The sequence below is a fragment of the Podarcis tiliguerta genome (assembly GCF_965153285.1).
Source record: "Podarcis tiliguerta genome assembly, chromosome: 7".
NCBI classification, from domain to species: Eukaryota; Metazoa; Chordata; class Lepidosauria; order Squamata; family Lacertidae; genus Podarcis; species Podarcis tiliguerta.
Window position 1 is genome coordinate 26,448,334 of NC_139540.1, and position 18,688 is coordinate 26,467,021.

Sequence of the window (18,688 nt, forward strand, 5' to 3'; positions counted from 1 at the left end):
GGAAGGAAGACTGGTAAATGGCCTGTGTTTCTGATCTTTTCCGAAGGCTGCAAACAGGTTTTAAAACTGAGCTAATCCTTGTGTGTGTGTGTTATGAGTGTAGAGATGGAATAGCACTTTCTTCCATGGACAAAGTTTTTCTTGAAGATCTTTTGGCTGTGCATGGGCTTACAGTGGAGCTTTCCATTTTTCAGTAATAAATTGTAAGCTTGGCTTAACAGAGTAGCAGCAGCAGCTAAATATGAGCTGTTAATATAAATGAAAAACTTGTGTCAATCCAGGAGTCTTGCTTCCCATTTAGTTCATGTATGTTATATAGAATAGCTTAGTATCCATGTTGGGCTGACTTCAGTGCACACCATGTTATTAAGCAAAAGGTATCAATGTCCAATGTAAGCATATATGTTAAATCTACATCCTGCTTTGTGTCCAGAAATGATTTCTCAAATAGTTACAGATAGTTAAAACACACAATAAAAGCACTATGCACAATAACATAAACAGAGAGCCATATGAAACAAATTAAGATCAATAGATACCATTATATAATTCCATAAAGTAGCAACAAATAACTTGTACAATGTGGCCCTTTTTAAAAATGGAAGGAATGTTATCTGCTAATTTTAGAGGCTTTATAATATATATATTTTAATGTAATGCAGAACATATGTCATTAATAGGAATTATAGCGAAGCTTCTAGTTGTTGTTGAGGATCCACCAGGAAGCTGAAAAGGAAGTATTCATACTGATTAGACAATTCTAATATTTCAGCAACTTCTTAAATTGTACTAGCTATTTTGGCTTTTAATGAATGAGTTTATTCTAGCCATTTAACAGTTTGCACAAATGAAAGCACAGCAATATTCAGAGCTTTTCATATGGAATAAGAAGCTGTAACTAAAACAAACTACCAAAATGAAAATAAACCTGGACTGTCACTAAATCAGGTACATGTTAACTAAGCTCTGATTGGCGAAAGGAAAAAAGAATTGGGCAACCTTTCTGTAGCAGCAGAAATTTTATCAGCTAACCAGTGAAACACAGTGATATCTCTACCATGGAACCTGGAGAGAACAGGTGAAATTTTATTATCTCATATGATCACATACACGTACTGTTAAATTGAAACACAGTTTCCAGGTCCCCAGAGCCCTCAGACCAGGAGGGTTCTAATATTGCTTATTATATCACAAAAGGGAACACATGAGGCAGTGTAAAGGGGAATCCAATACGTATTGTTATTTAGAGCACTTAAATAATTACCACCTTTGGTCCCAGTCGGATACCGAATGCCAAAGATGGAATAGAATAGTGCCGTCACATTTTGACTGACATTACATAATCTTTGGAGTATTTATTCTTTTGCATTCATTTCACTTAAAGATAAAAATGCCAATAGTGAACAGCCATTGGCAACTCTATCAGTTTCAAAAGGTCTACTCTGATTAGGACTAACATTGGATACAACCCACTGTCAATGTTGTTCCCCCTCGTAACATCCCATCACTACTAATGTATGCTATTCTCGCTAACCCAAATAAATGCATATAAGAAAAGTAGTATTCCACCTACCACAATGTGTATGTAATGTTGGAATTGATCCTGCTCAACATGGCTAATGCTTTACATTTAATTTTTTTGGGTTAATCTTTTAAGATCGCAGGAGCAGGAAAAATGGCCTATCATTTAAACAGATTTTACTCCAACCAAAATTCCTGGTTGGTACTAATTTCAGAGCTATATCTGGTAGTCTATATATGTTTTCCCATATATATTTCCTCCTGTAGGACTAATACTCAATGGCTCCTAGTAAGGTTTTCTGTGGATTTATTAAAAATGAGAAACCCTAATCACAGGTCTCCCACATTATACTTATGCCTTGAATAGAAGGCATAATTCTACCTTGTATTCAAGTGACAATTTGAATGGTATTCATACATTATGCCATCAAGTCATTTATATTGAAGATAAAATACTGCTTGTCAAATTTGGTCTATGTTTTAATTTGTTGGAAGCTTCCTTGAGTGACTGAGGCAACCCAGTCAGATGGGCAGTATATAAATAATAAATTATAATAATAATAATAATAATAATAACAACAGTCATACATATGACTTCACTGCTTAAAAAGGTAACCTGTTACTCAGAAGCATGTTCCACCCTGATCAATGGGACTGACAGCTGGGAAATTATGCAACCCTACGTACACTTACTTGGGAGCAAATTCCATTGAATGTCCTACTTATGAGTAAACATGCATAGGATGTCATTAGTGGGAAATCCCTATATAGATGCTTCTCTGCTTCTGGAATGGAAAATAGGTGTTGAGGGAAGAAGGGATAGAATGAGGGCGAGAGAACTTTTTCATACAGATAATTATTAACAGGATGATTACCAGGCACTAGCATAGTTGTAATATGTTCTGGAGTTTCCAGGCAATCCACATTACTTCTTTGAAATGTCTTGCTGTAGTTCATCTGCAGGTGGCTATAGAAATAAGAGTGATAACTTCATTTACTCTTTCTCCTTCCTATATCAATTCACAATTTAAAATAAAATTGGATAGGGAGCCCTCTTGGTTTACAAATCTGCAAAGCCTTTATTATATAGTATGAGATTGTTAGATAAAAATGTACTACTGAGCTAACCATAAATAATAGTCCAGTTTACAGCCTACACAATCAAAAACCCAGCACTGATCCGTGTGTTCCTGAGATGTTTATTTGGTGGCCGCTAGAAAGTGGGAATTGAACCAGAATATCTGTTTTTTTATGGAACATTTCTATGTTTTGTTAGAAAACCTCTTCAGGGCTTTAATACATCAGTACGTTTATCTTTTTCAAGTCTATTTCATGTCATCCTAATGTGCTTTTGCTTATTTTATGAATACTTCCATCCAAGTGTTCTGAAGGATCAATGCATTTGGAATGGAGACTTGGTATGCTGCAGAAAAGTATAATAATTGGACTATTCTAACTGATCAGCCAATTAATATACGTAGGAAACGATCGGGCAATATGCTACTTGTATTTAACATGTCCCGCCCCCAGCTAGGTGATGCTGATAAATATTTGTTCTGGAAAATCAGGTTTGTTTCTAGTAACATTAGTTGTAAATAGCTGATATTTTGAACTATTTATAATTTTGTCCATAATAAGATATACACATGGCATTTTGTGTACCTGTTCCAGGCATTGTTCTCCCAGAATTCATAAACGATGAAGCGAGATTCACCAGAAAACCTCTGAATAGAAACACTAATAAAACAACAGAATTAATTTGATAAGTAGATAGCAAAGCCAGTATGAAGAAGTAATAAGTTTGGTTAAGAAGTAATGAGAACCCTGGCTTCTCACTTTGAGAAGAAGCTGCCTCTTGCCTTGGACTTAAAAACTCACAACCTCTTCGGTGGCCACAAGGAGATCGAAAATTGTTTCCTATCTTAAACTGAACCAGAGTTCCCTGTAATGCCCAGACTTGAAAAACTGTGGTTTGTTTTATTTTCAGATCATTTTATTCACCTTCAACTGATATTCTGTTAGTTTTTTTGCAAGAAAAGAGGAGTGGGACACTAAATCCAATCCCTCCCATTCCAAAAAACAGACAAATCCTGATTGGTAGGATTTCAACTTTATAAAGAAGTGATGCCGTTCTTGCACCTAGATCTTGGAGGGGAACCCCACAAGCAGCAGCTGTTTGTACTTGGGGTTTGTTATCCATCTAGAAATATGTACAGGAAAGCCTCCTGTCATGCAGTTTGTCCCACAGCTAGAATGGTATGCAGATCTTCAGTACTGGAATGATATATATTCCTACAACTATACTTGTATATATCCTTCCATCCAAGTTCTCTGCAATGTTTACATAAATGGTAAAATACAATTTGAAATAAAAACACTAAATCAAAAATAAGTCACACAACCAGCTAAAGTCTTTAGGCTTTACTTGTTTTCAGCTGTATAAATTAAGACACAAATTGTGTCAAATCAGAAAGAGACCAGCAGGTGTCACTATGTACATATGGAATACAGTGTGCCAGGAAAAAAGCAACTATCTTTTTGCTATATTCAACAGGTGACTGCAAGTACTGTATGTTAACCTTTTTTCTTTAAAGAGTAATTTGTTGTTGCTCACAAAACTATTTGTTTTGTTGCAAACATCTAGTTTTGCAGTCCATTTTGCTTTATGTTAAGTATGGCTTCTTTTTTGGAGCAGATATTTAAGTTCCATTGAAATTAATGGGAGTTTCGAGCTACTAACTTTGGCTGGTGCCGGGTCATAATGTGAGGGGTGCTTATAGAACCCCTTCGCTAGTTGTCATCCTGATGACTTCTGATGGAATTCTAAGCGGAAACTTACAGCCCTCTAAATTTTCTCATCCTCTGGGGGCAGCAAATGTACTCACTGCAGGCATCCATCCTGAGCAGAGGCAGTGTCCACATACTGCTTCAGAGCAAACCGGAATTGCTCCAGTTCTTCTTCTATTACTGACATCTGACGTTGAACTATCATTATGTGCTGACAAAAATATTAAGACAATATTATTGGTGAATGCATTGCACTCCTGATATCAGAGCATTTTTATCTTGCCATCTGGGTTGATTGCATACAATAATATACGGCATGTAAAAATATTTTTATATATAAAAATAAGCAATATAATGCAAAGGAGTTTTTTTTTAAAAAAGAAGGCTGAATAAAGCAATGATGTAACTGGATCTTCCCTCTAAATGTAATATAAATCGTGTTACTTATGAGGGTCCTATTGGAATGCTCAGTAAGACAATTTTGCATCCTTACTCATAAGTAAGCCAGTGGGACTTACTTCCAAATTAGTATGCATAGGATTGCAAATCCTTGTTAATTAAACCAGAATAGAATATCCAAAACTTGCTTTATGCCTCCATGCAGAGATAACTATTATCCTCATCAATTAATAATCGGGGGGGGGGGGTGATACTTACAGATTTAGTGTTTTCTTCAGATACCTCTTCTTCCAGTGGCTCAAGCTTTAGATCCTTGCCAACAGGAGGGAGGAGAAATGCAAACAAAAGTACCAGATATGAACTATCCACACAGTCTTCCTCTGACTTTGGCTTACAAGCAGCAGAACCGTGGCAATTGGCCAATTTCGTTATAGTTTAACATACCTTAAGCTGTTTTTGGAATATGAGAACAGCAGAAAAGTAACTGTGTGCCTTGGGAAATAGATCTAAGAAACAACTTCTATTTTGTAGCCGCCTGCCTATTGCCATTGGGATGTGCCACTGCTTTTATATACTTAGCATGGATTCAAACTGGCCTTCATATATGTAACAAGTAACACGTTTCAGCAACGAGGAAAGAAATTTTTTGGAGGTAGATAGGAAACTAGTTATGGATACTGCCACTGCTATACCGTGCTGGCTGGGATAGGGAAAGATGCGGTACAAACTGACCAGACATGATTGAGAGCTCCCAACTGTGTCTGCTGCATGGTGGTGAGAGTAGGGAAGAAGGCCCACTTCTCTGCCTCCATCCCATCATCAAGCACCCACCAGCTGAGGGTTTTTTGTGATATGACCTACAACATGCTACTTCAACCCTTGCCCTTCAGTGGCAAAGAGGGCTACCCAGGTAGGTTATTTAGCTCATTTAGTGGATGTTGTACCTGCTCTGCTGCTATCAGCCAGGGAGGGAAGGAGAGTGCGATGCAGTAAGGATACAGGGGTATTCTTTACAGATTAATGAAGGAACTTGCGCTCACCTTCTGCTCTAGCCTGTCAATCAGTTTCTGGAGTCTGTTTATTTGGGTCATCCACTGGTTGTCTTCCTCCAGCCAGCCTTTAGGAGACGTAAATAATTGAGTTTTAAAACACTGTTGAAAACTGGCTTTCTTTATTCACCTCTTTGTTTTGATGTGCATGTTTTCATCCATTCAAAGTACTGTTAATTTTCAACCTGGATGATGTTCTTCCAAACATGGATAATAGATAGCATTTTCCTACAAATAAGTATTCCACATGACTCAACATTTCTTACTAAATGCAGCTAAGAAATTCTTAAGTCTTTCTTGCCCTGCAGTTTACGGTTACTCCAGTTTATAATTAATTCTGAGGACATAACCTACGGGGTCAGAGAAGTGACATCCTTCAGGAGTTATTCAGGACACTGTGTGGAGATGCAAAGCTTCAGAAGGTGTAAAATATACAAGATCGCATGCAGAAATGGGCTGCTTAAAAATGGCTGCCCAAGCTTCTTACAGTACCGATACTTTGGTTTACACAAAATGCCTTTGCTGTCTTTATGTTTAAAGTACAGTAAGACACACAGCAGACGCAGTATTTTCCGATAAGCACGTAGCCAGAAGGGTGGGAAGAGTTCTTAGAAAACGTGGAGGACTGTGATTCATCTTCAAAATGAATGCTCTGCAAATAACTCCAAACTTGGAGCGGCTTTTTCCAGTGGCTTTTTCAATATGCAAAAATGGCCCCCATCCTGATCCTTCTTATGCACACAATTCTGACTGAAATTAGCAGTGTCACCTGTGGCAGCTCCTGGTGACAAAATGTTGCTGGCACTGTGATGTGTAAAATCTCTTTTCCCTTTGTAAGATTGTTGGCTGGTAGATAGAGACCTTAGATTGCTCGTGGTAGATAAAGCCTGGCACAAGGAAATACCTGTCTGGTTTATGGGGTTTATTGGCATTTTGTTTGTTTTTAAATGGCAGCTACAGGAGAATCCAGTCAAAATTGGGACTGTGTTATGTGGGAATGGCTTTAACCCTTTATGCCACAGTCCTAATTAACACCCCCTCCCCTGGTAGCTGCTATTGGCTCTGGAAGGGGAAGCTTTCACACTACAGCAGACTTCTTTTGATTCATGATAAAAACAGTTGCACTAGATGAGTGCAAAGGACAGCTACAGAAATTGCTCTGTCCTGACTGAGCATATATAGGAAGGAACACAGCTTGTTCTATAAACAAAAAGGGGGTAAATCAGTGTCCAAAGGCAGCCTTTTGTCAAGCAGCAACAGGGACCCTTGATCTTGCACACCTGTTTTTGAAATGCCTCAATACCCTACCTTGAGCTAAGAGGAGTTCCCTCGTATCCGAGAGCAGTTTTCTCAAATCCTAGATGTGCCAGGGCAAGACTGAAGTTGGTCATAAAGGAAGGCACTCTGCATGTGTTCAAATATGTTTGCATTTCAAAAGATCCATTGAAAACCAGTTTGGGGGCTCTTACTTTTATCACCTGCGTGATTTCTACAGCCCTTTTAAAACATGGAAGTTTTTCAAGCCCTTTGTCCCTTGCAACAACCCTGTGAGATTAGTTGGTAACACCTCCAGTACAGAAATGGGGAACTGCAGGTCAAGACAGAGATCTAAGTGAGGTGGACAGACTGTTCAATTATGGCTACAAGTTGCTTGTTTTTCTCCACTTGCTTAATTGTATATGCAAAAAGAAGGGCCTGCTTTTGATACTGCTTTGATTTTACCTGTTCCCCATATTCCAATTTAATATTTTCTCTGATGTTGGATAGCTTCTGGCTTTTCTGTTTCCACTGTATTTTTACAGACAGTTTGTTCAACTGGCAAATAAATGTTTAGGGTGGTATATGCAAACTACTGCACGTGTCCGCTATATGACAGGAGTTCACACCCAGACTTGTCAGGGCCAACTGAAGTGACAACTTAGGGCCATTCATACCGGTATATCTCAACATTTTGTAAATGTATCCCTTAAAGCACCCACATCACCCATACATGCATCATCCAAATGTCTTGTATCAGCACTTGGACTTTTTTGCATTATCCCTCCCAACTGTACACTTGGTGGAATATAAGAATTAGCAGAATTACTTTTTACGGGGATTTAATTTTCATATTAATTTAAATGAAACTTGCTATTTTACTTTATATGACTTGTTCTTGGTGGTTACAACTTGTAAAGCACAGGAAAGCAAAAATGTGACACTTCTCTTAAATAACGTTACCTTGGTTAAAAAGAGGGCTGACTGGAGAAAAACTGCTGTTCCTTTGGAGTCTTCGACTTGAACGTCTTCCCAGCTGCTTAACTGCAAGCACCTCTGGCTTTGCTGGCCTTTGTCTTACAAATAAATACATTTATATATGCATAAATCAATTGGATTAATGAAACTGTCTCTCTATTCTGAGCATGTTTCCAGTCCTCTTCACACATACATACAAACACACATACTAGGAGCTGCCGAGTCACAGAATGTAAACATTCTGACTGCAGAGGGTCTGTCACGAATTTGGCATTCACCACAGAGCCTAGAACATAACCTTGAGCGAAATCTAGGGAAAGGAAGATTTGGGGTGGCTGCCAATCCAGGTAACTGGAAAGCAGCACGGCCTTGGGGAGAAAGGGGGAGTCGTTCACCTGTCAGAATGAAATAAACATCCCTACAGTAAAGGTGTGCATCTGGTTCATACCAAAGCTCAAATTCTGAACTGATGCAAGCTGCTTTTTTCCTGAGGTGACATATGGCTTCAGTGGCTGAGGGGCAATATGACTCCATAGAGCTTCCTCTGCCATCAGAGAAGAAGATCCAACTCTAGAGGGTTTGCCACTGTGGCCATGGAAAACTCTCCCACCATTGCTATTCCAACAGCAGTGAAGCCAGGAATGGGGTGTTCCCCATGGGGGCATGTCCTTCACTGTTCAGAGAAGAAGTGGCTGCAGGGAGCTTGTTACCTCCTTCTGTCAGAAAGTATTGTCTGCTCTTGCAGTCATTTGCCTTAGGACTGCAGAAACCACGAGGACTGCAGAAATCCACTGGCCAAAGGAACGAGCCACCAACTCCTCTTCAAGCAAGAACAGCGAGGAAAGCTCAGCCTAACTTTCCATAACTGTTTAGCACTTTGTTCAGGCCCTGAAGGACTCAACTTTCCCAACCCACTCCCTTTATGTATTCTGTCTTTAGTTTGCAAGTCTGACAGCAGGGCCTGTTTTTCTCTCTCTTACTGATGTGAGCTGCTTGGGGAGGCAACAGTTATCTGAAAAGCAGGCTAAAAGTAATGGCAAACAGCTAAGGAAATGTCGAGGGAAGCCATGCTCCCCCCACCCCAAAGATGCTAAAGCAACTCCATCTCCAGAGTTGGAGTAGGTAGTTCTCACCCACTGGCTGCAATGGGAGGAAAAGTTTATAAGAGAGAATAATGTGGCCACTCTCCTTCCCTGGCTGCTGCGAGCTTGCAAGGCTCTGGATGTGGCAGCTGACCCACTGGAAATGCAAACACATACCTTCCCCAGTAGGTAAAATTGCTCTTGAAAAAACATTGCTTGGGTGGAATTCAACTCAGTTTTACTGAGAGTCGACCCAGTGAAATGAGGAAACATGATAGGTCCATCAATGTCAACTGAGTCTACTCTGAGTAAAACCTAGTTTAATACCACCCCATGGGATCACCATTCACTGGAAGGAAATGTAGTGAGACTGACAGTGGCTGGTATTCAAAAACATTACTGCCTCTGACTGTGGAGACAGAGCCATAGCCATCATGGCTCGTAGCATTTGAAAGTCCTTTCCTCCATGAATTTGTCTAAATTTGCCTATTATGTTTTTCCATCCACGAAACATTTCTCTAGTGCTTTGCAGCCTCCCTGGCTGCCTGTACTTCCTGATCTAAAAAAGCCTCATGGAAGAAATTACAGCACATCTTCCCCAGGGTTATGAATGATGTAAGGCAGGCTTCCTCAACTCAGTCCTCCAGATGTTTTGAGACTACAATTCCCATCATCCCTGACCACTGGTCTTGCTAGCTAGGGATCATGGGAGTTGTAGGCCAAAAACATCATGAGGAAGCCTGATGTAAGGGCACCCAGGAAGGCTGCCAGTGCTGACTGCTACTGAGATGATTTGTAAAATAAGGGAGGGGAGGGAAACGTTCATTCACAAACACGCCTTGACCACTTGAAAAGTAAGTTAAGCAAAGCTTTGGTAATTTTGCAACAAAAATTGTTTTCTCATTCCTAGATGGAAACTAGCTGGGGGGAAAACAAGGGATATATTTTCAGCACAGGACTTGTTTCTACAATCGCAAGGTAATAGGAGCACATAGCATTACTCATTTGCAACCTCCGCCTGGAACAATTCCTGATGCATTTCCACAGGGGTGGGGGAGTGGTTGAAATCTTACTTATCTTGACGGGTTTGTTCCTCTGTGGTTTCCATGGCACACTCCAGGGAATTGTGGAGCGACTGTAGCTGATTCACAGTTTCTTTCAGCAAAAAGCGAGTCACAAACTGTTCCAACTTGGAAGCCTCCTGATAATTCTACAGAAGAGAAATAGACACTAGCAGAAAGGGAAAGTGTAATATTTCCCACTTTTGCAGCTTTCCTCCTAAACATCAGCTGCACACAGTCTGTATTCCGTGGTCTCATAAGAAGACAGCATGTGCTCATAATGTGATTCTAAAGCAATTTCTATAGTATTTCCCCCCCCCCAAAAAAAGGGGGGGGGAGCACAGGGCAGTAATTCCTACACTGCTGAGACAGAAGTTCTATTGCGGATCAAGGAATACCTGAGTTAAATTGTTAGCAGGTCTTGTGAGCCCAAACTATCCCCACCTACACAGGAGGCTGCCTTCTGCATCTCTACAGTTCCCTACTCAATCTCTTTCCGGTTGAGCTGGATTATTCTGCCCTGTCTATGCTAGGAGTATTTGGAGCAAAAACGATGCCAACATGCAGGAGAAAGGTCTGCTGTCCTAGGAGGCTGCTGTTGCCTCTCTGCATGATTCATCATGAGAGGTGGTAACTCTAATTACAGATAACTTTTAATCTATGGGCAAAACTAGGTGATGCATTAAATGTGTGATAACATCTAAGCTGTCCAGTTTCTTTTTCTTTCTGGCAACCAGGCAGCTGGCCTTCCAGCCTGCAATATACAGCGAGAGAAGGTTAACCCTCCCCTCCCCTCCCCAAGTAATCCTGACCAAAATTAGCCCCCAAAGTTCCTATTTGCCCTTGGATGGAAACTGCTATTTCTGCCAATTGCTTGGCAGGATTTCCTTCTGGGATGAATAGCCATTTTACAAATGTGTGTGGTTTTCTCAGGACCAAGCATGGTTAAGTCTCACATGATTCTCACTCTCCCCCTTCTCCATCATTTCCCCCTGTTATTTTGGAGGAAATGCTTGAGACATTAAATACACTTCTAACATAATGCATAGTTTGGCACTCAAACACACTCCAGCAATTAATCTACAGGCGTCAGAAATCATAGCTGGGAGTGGTGAGGGAGGCAATATTGTTTACTATAATTATTTTTATAGCAAGAGTAACAAAACAAAACAAAAAAAGAGGAAAGGAAAACAAAAAAGAGGAAATGAAACAAACTCGCATTAATAATACAATGATCGTCAGTGCACCCATTTCATTTTAAACATAAAAGTTGATACATGCCATCCAAATGTCCTGATAATCAAACGAAATTGGTGTTTATGAGAAATATGTTCAAAGTGTAGCAAGGCCAGAAGGGGCCTTGGACCATTGCATAATAGATGTTTATATCCTCTCAGGCTTGAAGTGTAAGCCTCCTGGGGATGCAAAAAATATGAAAGTATAAGCCTCAGGGCATGCAAAATCCACTTTTGTCCTGCCATTAATTCACATACCACAGGTATGAGATAATTTAGAAGTACATGGACAACTGTAAATGCCAAGGATTTCACTAAAGGAAATAGAGTCCCAAGGCATGGTCTGAAGGAACAAGATGCAGCAGCACAGCTGTAGTTGTGGGTTAAAGATTTAAACACAAAGGGAAGCATTTAAACTATAGAATACACTGCCATTAGAATACAGAATTCATCTGTTGTGCAGGAGCTCCCAATGAACTCTAACTGTGCAACCTGAATTGCCCTGCATGTGACTGAATCCTACTTGAAAATAGCATCCTAAGACAGAAACACATGCTGTTCCCGCTAGGACATCAAACGGTTATTGAAATCTCAGCTGTGAAGCCGTCCCATGTACCCCCCCCACCATGCTAATTATGCACCTGAAGACATTAAAGTTGCCAGCAACATTAATCAAGCCGGCGATATCACAATTCATAATAGCTGCTACTTCTAAAGCTAAAGGGTGCGGGGAAGCCTGGCAGGACAGATTGTCTGTGACTCCCTTTGGCGCCGCTCTGAAGCTGGCACCAGCTCCGCGTGAAAAACATTTGCGGTGGCCTCTCAAAAGTGACAGAACGCGTTTGTACCAGCAAGGCGACTTTCCACCTCCCCCTAAATCGTTCGACATGGCTCCTCTAATTGGATTAAAGCTGCTATAGTATCCAGCAGGGCTAATGCCATCGCTGGAAGCTTTGATTCTTTGTGACACCACGCCAGGACCATCCACAGTAATGTTGCCGTAATGGGAATTGAAATTCATATTCTCTGGCAGATACCCAAAATGGCTGCCTTTGAAGAGCAGTATCCTTTGTTGACAAATGGACAAAATATTGGCAAAGGGGTTCTCGGAAGATCTGCCTCGCCTGCGAGCGGTTTGGTGACATAAAAGAGGCTTCAGTGACGCATGATCAAAGGATGTTCAAATCTATAAAACATTACAGGTGTCTAACCTGCAACAAGAATTCAGATGAGTAGTTTGGGGATATGCTAGGTTAGCTTTCACTAGCTTGGGATACCCTCCCGATGTATTACAATAATAATAATAATAATACCTTTATTGTCAATGTACAACCTGTGTACAATGAAATGTATTCCCCCACTACTGGTTGGGAATGATGCGAGTTGTAACCCAAAATATTTGAAGGGCACCAGTTTGGCAAAGGCTGTGCTAACTAACTGCAGGGGGGTGCATTATTTAGGTCTCGGTGCCACCGTACCCCTCGAAGGGCAGGAAAAGAGGCAAAAAGGGTTTGCAGGCACCCCCGACCAGGTGATTGGCAGACCTGCAAATCTATGGGTACAGCACTTCGCAAAAACCGTCAGTCAGTTGATGGTTGGAGTTCTCATAGTGGCACACAAGGAATGCTGAGGCTTCCACTATACTCTGCGTGTATATTTGTAAATAAAGGAAATATTATGAAATCAGCAGAGGGATTGAGAACCGAGGAGCAAATGATTACAGGACTTCTTTTTTCTACGACTGTCTAGTAAAGATGCATATAATTGCATTATTCCTTCAGAGAGGCTCGTTTACCTACTCATAAGCACAAGAGGTGGTAGAAGACATGATCTGATTTTTACTGATGGGGTGCGTAAGAATAATTCTTATATTGAAAGATAGCCTGTGCAATTGCCTATATCGATTCATGTGGGTGAGATCATCATTCTGAGAGTTCTGACTATTCACACAAGCTTTCCTCTTGCTATGTTTTGAGTTGATGGATATTTGTTTTTTTCTTTTTGGTGTTTTAAAGTAAACAATAATAAAAAAGCTTTCCTCTTGCTAGTTGCAAGATTAAAGCACCAACTTCTCTTGGCTTCTCTTATGTCTAGTGTCATAAAATGCAGGCAAGAAATGAAAGCGAACCCCAGGAGTTCTTGTCTCTTGTGTGTGGGGGGGAAATAACATCGCAAGAAGAAATGTTCACAGCTCTAGATTGCATTCCTGACAGCTCCAGTCCTTTGCTCCAGCTGCCCAACTTAGTCTCGTTCCTCTGACCTTAAGGGTCCATCGTGCTTTTAATTAAATAGAAGCACAGTGCAACTCTATAGCCTGCACAGTTTCAAACTGCTGCAATAAAATTACTATATTTTAATTTTCTAAATGTTTTTTGGGAAAGCATACATAATATTCTTCCCTGTCTGTGTGTGCAGCGGGTGGATTCTAATGGGAAACTACCTAATTTGCACATCTCAAACCAATACAGGAACGGAAACACAGCTATCATTTGAAATTCAGAGTTTTCCAAATTTTGTGATGCAGTTGCCCAGCCAATGTGACAAAAACACATATATTAGGGGAATGGTGTACACAAAAATGAAGATATGCATGAAAATGACATACAGAAAAGCATTGAATTAGGAGAGATTGCTTGCAAAAATGTGTATTTCCCCCCCCCCCAAAACTACATACCAAAGTGTGCTTATTAGGGAAAAAATGCACTAAAATGCTGGCAGATTTTAATGTGGATTTAAAAGGGGGGGGGGTTTCCACAAATTGCCATGGAGAAGCAGAGAAATGAATTTTACCACTAGGGGGAAATGACAAAACAAAAAATGTAACAGATTTGTCTGTCCCCAATCGTTCTTGGCATACAGATGCCCAGTGGTTCAACCCTGGCTTCTCCATTTTGTTTTCTTTAAAAATGAATCTCAAGGTTTCGAGAGACTTTCATCTGAGGAGCCATATCAGGTGCAGTAGGCAGTATGGAGACATATAGCCAATGGTCTCATTCAGTTTCCTTTTTGCCATAACAAACAAACAAATAACATTCCATTTTTCAGGTAAGCCACACAAAATAGTTTACAGGAAAACCATTACATCACCAGTAAATAATGAAGTTTTCCCTACTCACTAAAGCCTCCTCCCATCTGATTTCCTTAGTTTACAACCAAATACTGAAAATGGCTGCCAAGAAAAACTTGCTCCCAATTATAGTTATGGGAAAGGGGGGGGTCCTTTTCCACTAAGTCACAGGTGTCAGGTGTGGTTCCTGGTTGCTGCCTGCTCTTTCCAAACTGCAAAAGGGGCCGGAGTGGTGACGAGAGGATGGAAACAGTTCTCAGCCTACCTCAGCTGTTCTGATGCTGTTGCTGGTTCTCAAAACAGTAAAATGTTTGATGTGAATAGCTGCCCGCAAAACAAGGAACAGCACCACATTCCAATAATAGCAAAAGGTTAAGAAACAGGAGTAGCTTCCTTCATTCTGCTTGCTCAGCATTCTGGCATCTCTTTATTTATTTTTTAGGGCTGCTGTATTTCAAAAAGTAAAAAACCAAATTGTTGAGCTTTAATGTAGTTAAATGGTGAATTTTGGACATAATGGAGATGTAAAAGATTTGGATTATCATAAAAGATGCAGGAGGAAATGATTAACAATAGGAGCCACCAAAGGGAGGAGGGAAGTCCAGGAGATTCTTTGGAATCTTGTTTTTATGTTGTATGTTGGATATGTAATTGTGAAACTTTAATCTGAAAACCAAATAAATAAAATAAATAAAGCAAGAAATAATGAAATAATGAAATTGTTAAGCTTGTTTTTCAAAAATGCCAAAAAAAAACCCACAATTTTTTCAGTTGACTTGCCTAAGACAAAGCGCCACATTTCGGAAATTCTCCCCGCACATCAATTCCGCCTTTGAAATCCCAGGAGAATCCGGACGTAGGGCAGCCCTATATTTTTAGGACCCACCTAATTTCTGTGTTTGTGTTTTTAACAGTGTTGAGCATTGTGTTTTAATTGTTGGCACCTGCCCTGGGATCTTACAGCAAAGGAAGGGTAAATAATAATAATGATGATGATGATAATGATAAATATAAATACTTTCAGTTTTGGTAAGTTAGACAGAAAGATAGCTAAAAACAGTTCTTCCGATTTCCACTTTGATCAGGCAAATTGTAACCTGACAGATGCAAGGAAAACCTTCCCCAAACCAATTGTTAATCTGGTCACAGTCCTATTTTGCAGCAGAAGTGACTCATAGCAGCTCATCTCCAGGAGCGAAGTAATGGGATTTATATGCCACATTTCTTCCCATTTCTTCCTCTCCCCAGACACTCCACTATAAATACACAGGGCTTTCACTCCCTGCATTTTGCCTGTTCTGCCTCAGTGACACAACAACAAGGCATCAGCCAAACATGTTTTTGTAAGGGTATCTTTTGTATTTAAGTCCCATCCTTCAAAAATAAAAGGGGGGTGGGGACAAAGGGTAGACTTAAAGGCATTTTTAATCCACGCATTACTATTTCTTGTTCTTTCTCCCGGTGACATAACATGAACAACTAGGATCCCTACTCGATTAAGAAACTGGATCTTCTAAGGTTCTTAATTGCTCAGGGAGCAGATAGCAGGATTTCCTTTGCAGACATTTAAACCCAGGTATGGCTGCAGGTATGGCAACACACTCAGTGATGTTATAACTAATAAAATCAATAAGTGATATAAAAGGATATACATTGTTTTATTACTATGGGGGGGGGGGCAGAGCTCTTTGAACAAGGCAATGGCAGTTTTATTCCCTACGTGACTTCAGGTTTTTGCTGTTTTCAACCAATACTGACCTGGTGTTCACTGACCACAGTTTGTCCATTCATTCTCTCAAACCCCCTCACAACGTACTTGGTTACCCTGGATACCAAAGATGAATGATTTATCCAGGGACCCAGTTCAGAAATTCTCCTCAAGTAAAAAACACCAACTGACCAAGGCCTCTACGGCTTTGGAGAGTCTTGTTTTCCGAAGGAAGAGATCTAAAATTCTTTGTTGATCTGCCTCTAAGTTGCACTGCTGAAGTCTGCTGCTGCACAACAAAATCTACATTTGTTTCCAGGGCACTCTTGGGAAACAGTGAGCCGATCGCCCGGAAAAGTGTGCACCATGTTGGATCTTGCAAGATGCTGGGTGTAGGTGTGTTGCATCGCTAAAGACCTAGGGGCGATTGGGTCCTGCTTCTCAACATTCAAATTGCTTGACCTAGGCAGTCAATAACAGGGACATAGGGAATTGCTTGATACAGAGTCAGACCAGTGGTCTATCTAGTTCCAGAGTGTCTGGTGCACAGACTGGCAGTAGGTCTCAGACAAGGGTCTTTCCCAGCCCCATTCTGGGAATGTCATGGATTGAAGGTAGGAACTTTTGCGGGTGGTGCTGTGGTCTAAACCACTGAGCCTCTTGGGCTTGCCGATCAGAAGGTTCTGAAAACTGTGTTGTTTAGACAGGCCTGGGCAATTTGATTTTGTTCTTTTTAACCAACCAGTAATTACTGATGTTTTAAACTGATATTATAATCTTGCATGTTGTACACAACCTTATTATAATACAGTGGTACCTTGGTTCTCGAACTTAATCTATTCCGGAAGTCTGTTCGACTCCTGAAATGTTCAAAAACCAAGGCACAGCTTCTGATTGGCTGCAGGAGCATCCTGCACTCAAGCAGAAGCCACATCGGATGTTCAGCTTCCGAAAAACATTTGAAAAGCGGAACACTTACTTCCGATTTGTTTGTCAACTAAGCCGTTAGAGAACCAAAGTTCCACTGTAATATGAAAGTGTGGGTGATAGATAGATAGATAGATAGATAGATAGATAGATAGACAGACAGACAGATAGAAAGATAGACAGACAGACAGATCCTAAGTGTTACAGAAGAACAGGAATAAAACTTCCTCCTACTTTCTTTGTGGAGTCCATTGCCTTCAGTATGGATAGATTGAGGTCTTCCAAAGCAGACAGCACATTTTCATACTCTCCCAAGTGTTGGGAAAAATATTCTAAAAGAAACAGAAATTCACAGCTCAAGCAAAGGAGGAAAGATCAAGGAATTATTCATATATATATATATATATATTAGGAATCAAATACATCTATAGAGAGAACAAGAAGCATAAGGATCTAAACTCCGGTAGAAGGCTCCTTCCCATTAGAATGGGGGGTTAGTTTGATAAGAGCCTGATGCTTTATGACACATGGTACAGCTTCTGGCTAAGCTGTGCTGTATTCTAACTTCTATGTACGCAATCAGGAGCTTGCACAAGCAAAGGTACAATAGATTGTTGAAGTAAAGGGGACATGAAAAGGAAAGCAGCACCAAAAATGGGCAAAAATGTAAAGAAAGGACATGAACCTCCTTGAGTAAGAATGTCAGGTGCTAACACCAGCCCTAGCAAGTGGCTCTTGAGATGGTACTATAGAACTCTCTTTGTGTAGATACATTACACACACACGTAATTCAGAAACTGTGACAAAAGGAAATAATCAAGGGGTAAACATCATTCTAGGGCTTCTTGTAAGGCGTCTGAAATACCTCACACAATATCACATGACCCTCGCCTTTTTATCAACTCTCAAAGCAAGATGTAAGGAGACTCACAAAGCATAGGAAATCACAGACAGCTTCCCTAGGGAGTCTCTCCCTCAAAAGATTTGGGGGGGGGGGAATCTACACATTAAACAATCCAGTGTTGGGGGAGTGGGGAGATTGGAGAAAAGGGGCAGGATCACTTAAAAGACAGCATTTGCCTTATTCCCCCCACCCAAAGCAAAAGCGGGATACATTTTAAGTTAATATCCTAGAGAGGGGGAGAAGAAATTTGGAATAAAAGACATACAAGAGGGGCATGTAATTCTGCCCATTTATCTAGTCTCATTAGTGGTAATGGTTTATTGATTACCTTCCCTAGGAGTTCTGCACAGCTGCATTTTACATAATTAGCTGGTGTGATTAAAAAGGAGCCACTTTTGGCTACAGAGCTCTTTTGTTTAGCTCCACCTGTCCATGACACATCCAGAACGGAAGGGTTTGGGAGTAAAAATTAACTTACCAAAAAGTTCTTCTGTGTCAAGGTTGCTGTAAAAAGAACAACATCATAAAATGAGTGCTGTAATTGCTATTGTGTGCGTCCTGTTGCTGTTTAAATGTTAAGCCCAACCACCCTGAAGGCTACATTTATTTATTTATATGAACATTTTATACCATTTCGTAAGTAGTTTACTTGAACAATTAAAAAAAAAAAAACAAAAAACCCAAGCAAAACCTTTCATAAAAATTTGATTGGA

At 40.3% G+C, this 18,688-nt stretch overlaps 1 protein-coding gene across 1 annotated transcript in view; it reads right to left on the bottom strand.

Moving 5' to 3' along the window:
• Positions 1-146: 146 nt before the first annotated feature.
• NECAB1 (N-terminal EF-hand calcium binding protein 1) overlaps positions 147-18,688 on the bottom strand; it is a 40,093-nt gene continuing 21,551 nt past the window's right edge. Inside the window, exons 4-13 of the mRNA XM_083451298.1 lie at positions 18,454-18,479; positions 17,306-17,403; positions 10,147-10,283; positions 7,977-8,089; positions 5,748-5,824; positions 4,966-5,019; positions 4,407-4,519; positions 3,184-3,258; positions 2,397-2,488; positions 147-726 (exon numbers count right to left, since the gene is read on the bottom strand). Coding sequence (XP_083307424.1) covers positions 698-726; positions 2,397-2,488; positions 3,184-3,258; positions 4,407-4,519; positions 4,966-5,019; positions 5,748-5,824; positions 7,977-8,089; positions 10,147-10,283; positions 17,306-17,403; positions 18,454-18,479 — 814 coding nt within the window. The 3' untranslated portion in view covers positions 147-697. The remainder of the gene's footprint in view (positions 727-2,396; positions 2,489-3,183; positions 3,259-4,406; positions 4,520-4,965; positions 5,020-5,747; positions 5,825-7,976; positions 8,090-10,146; positions 10,284-17,305; positions 17,404-18,453; positions 18,480-18,688) is intronic.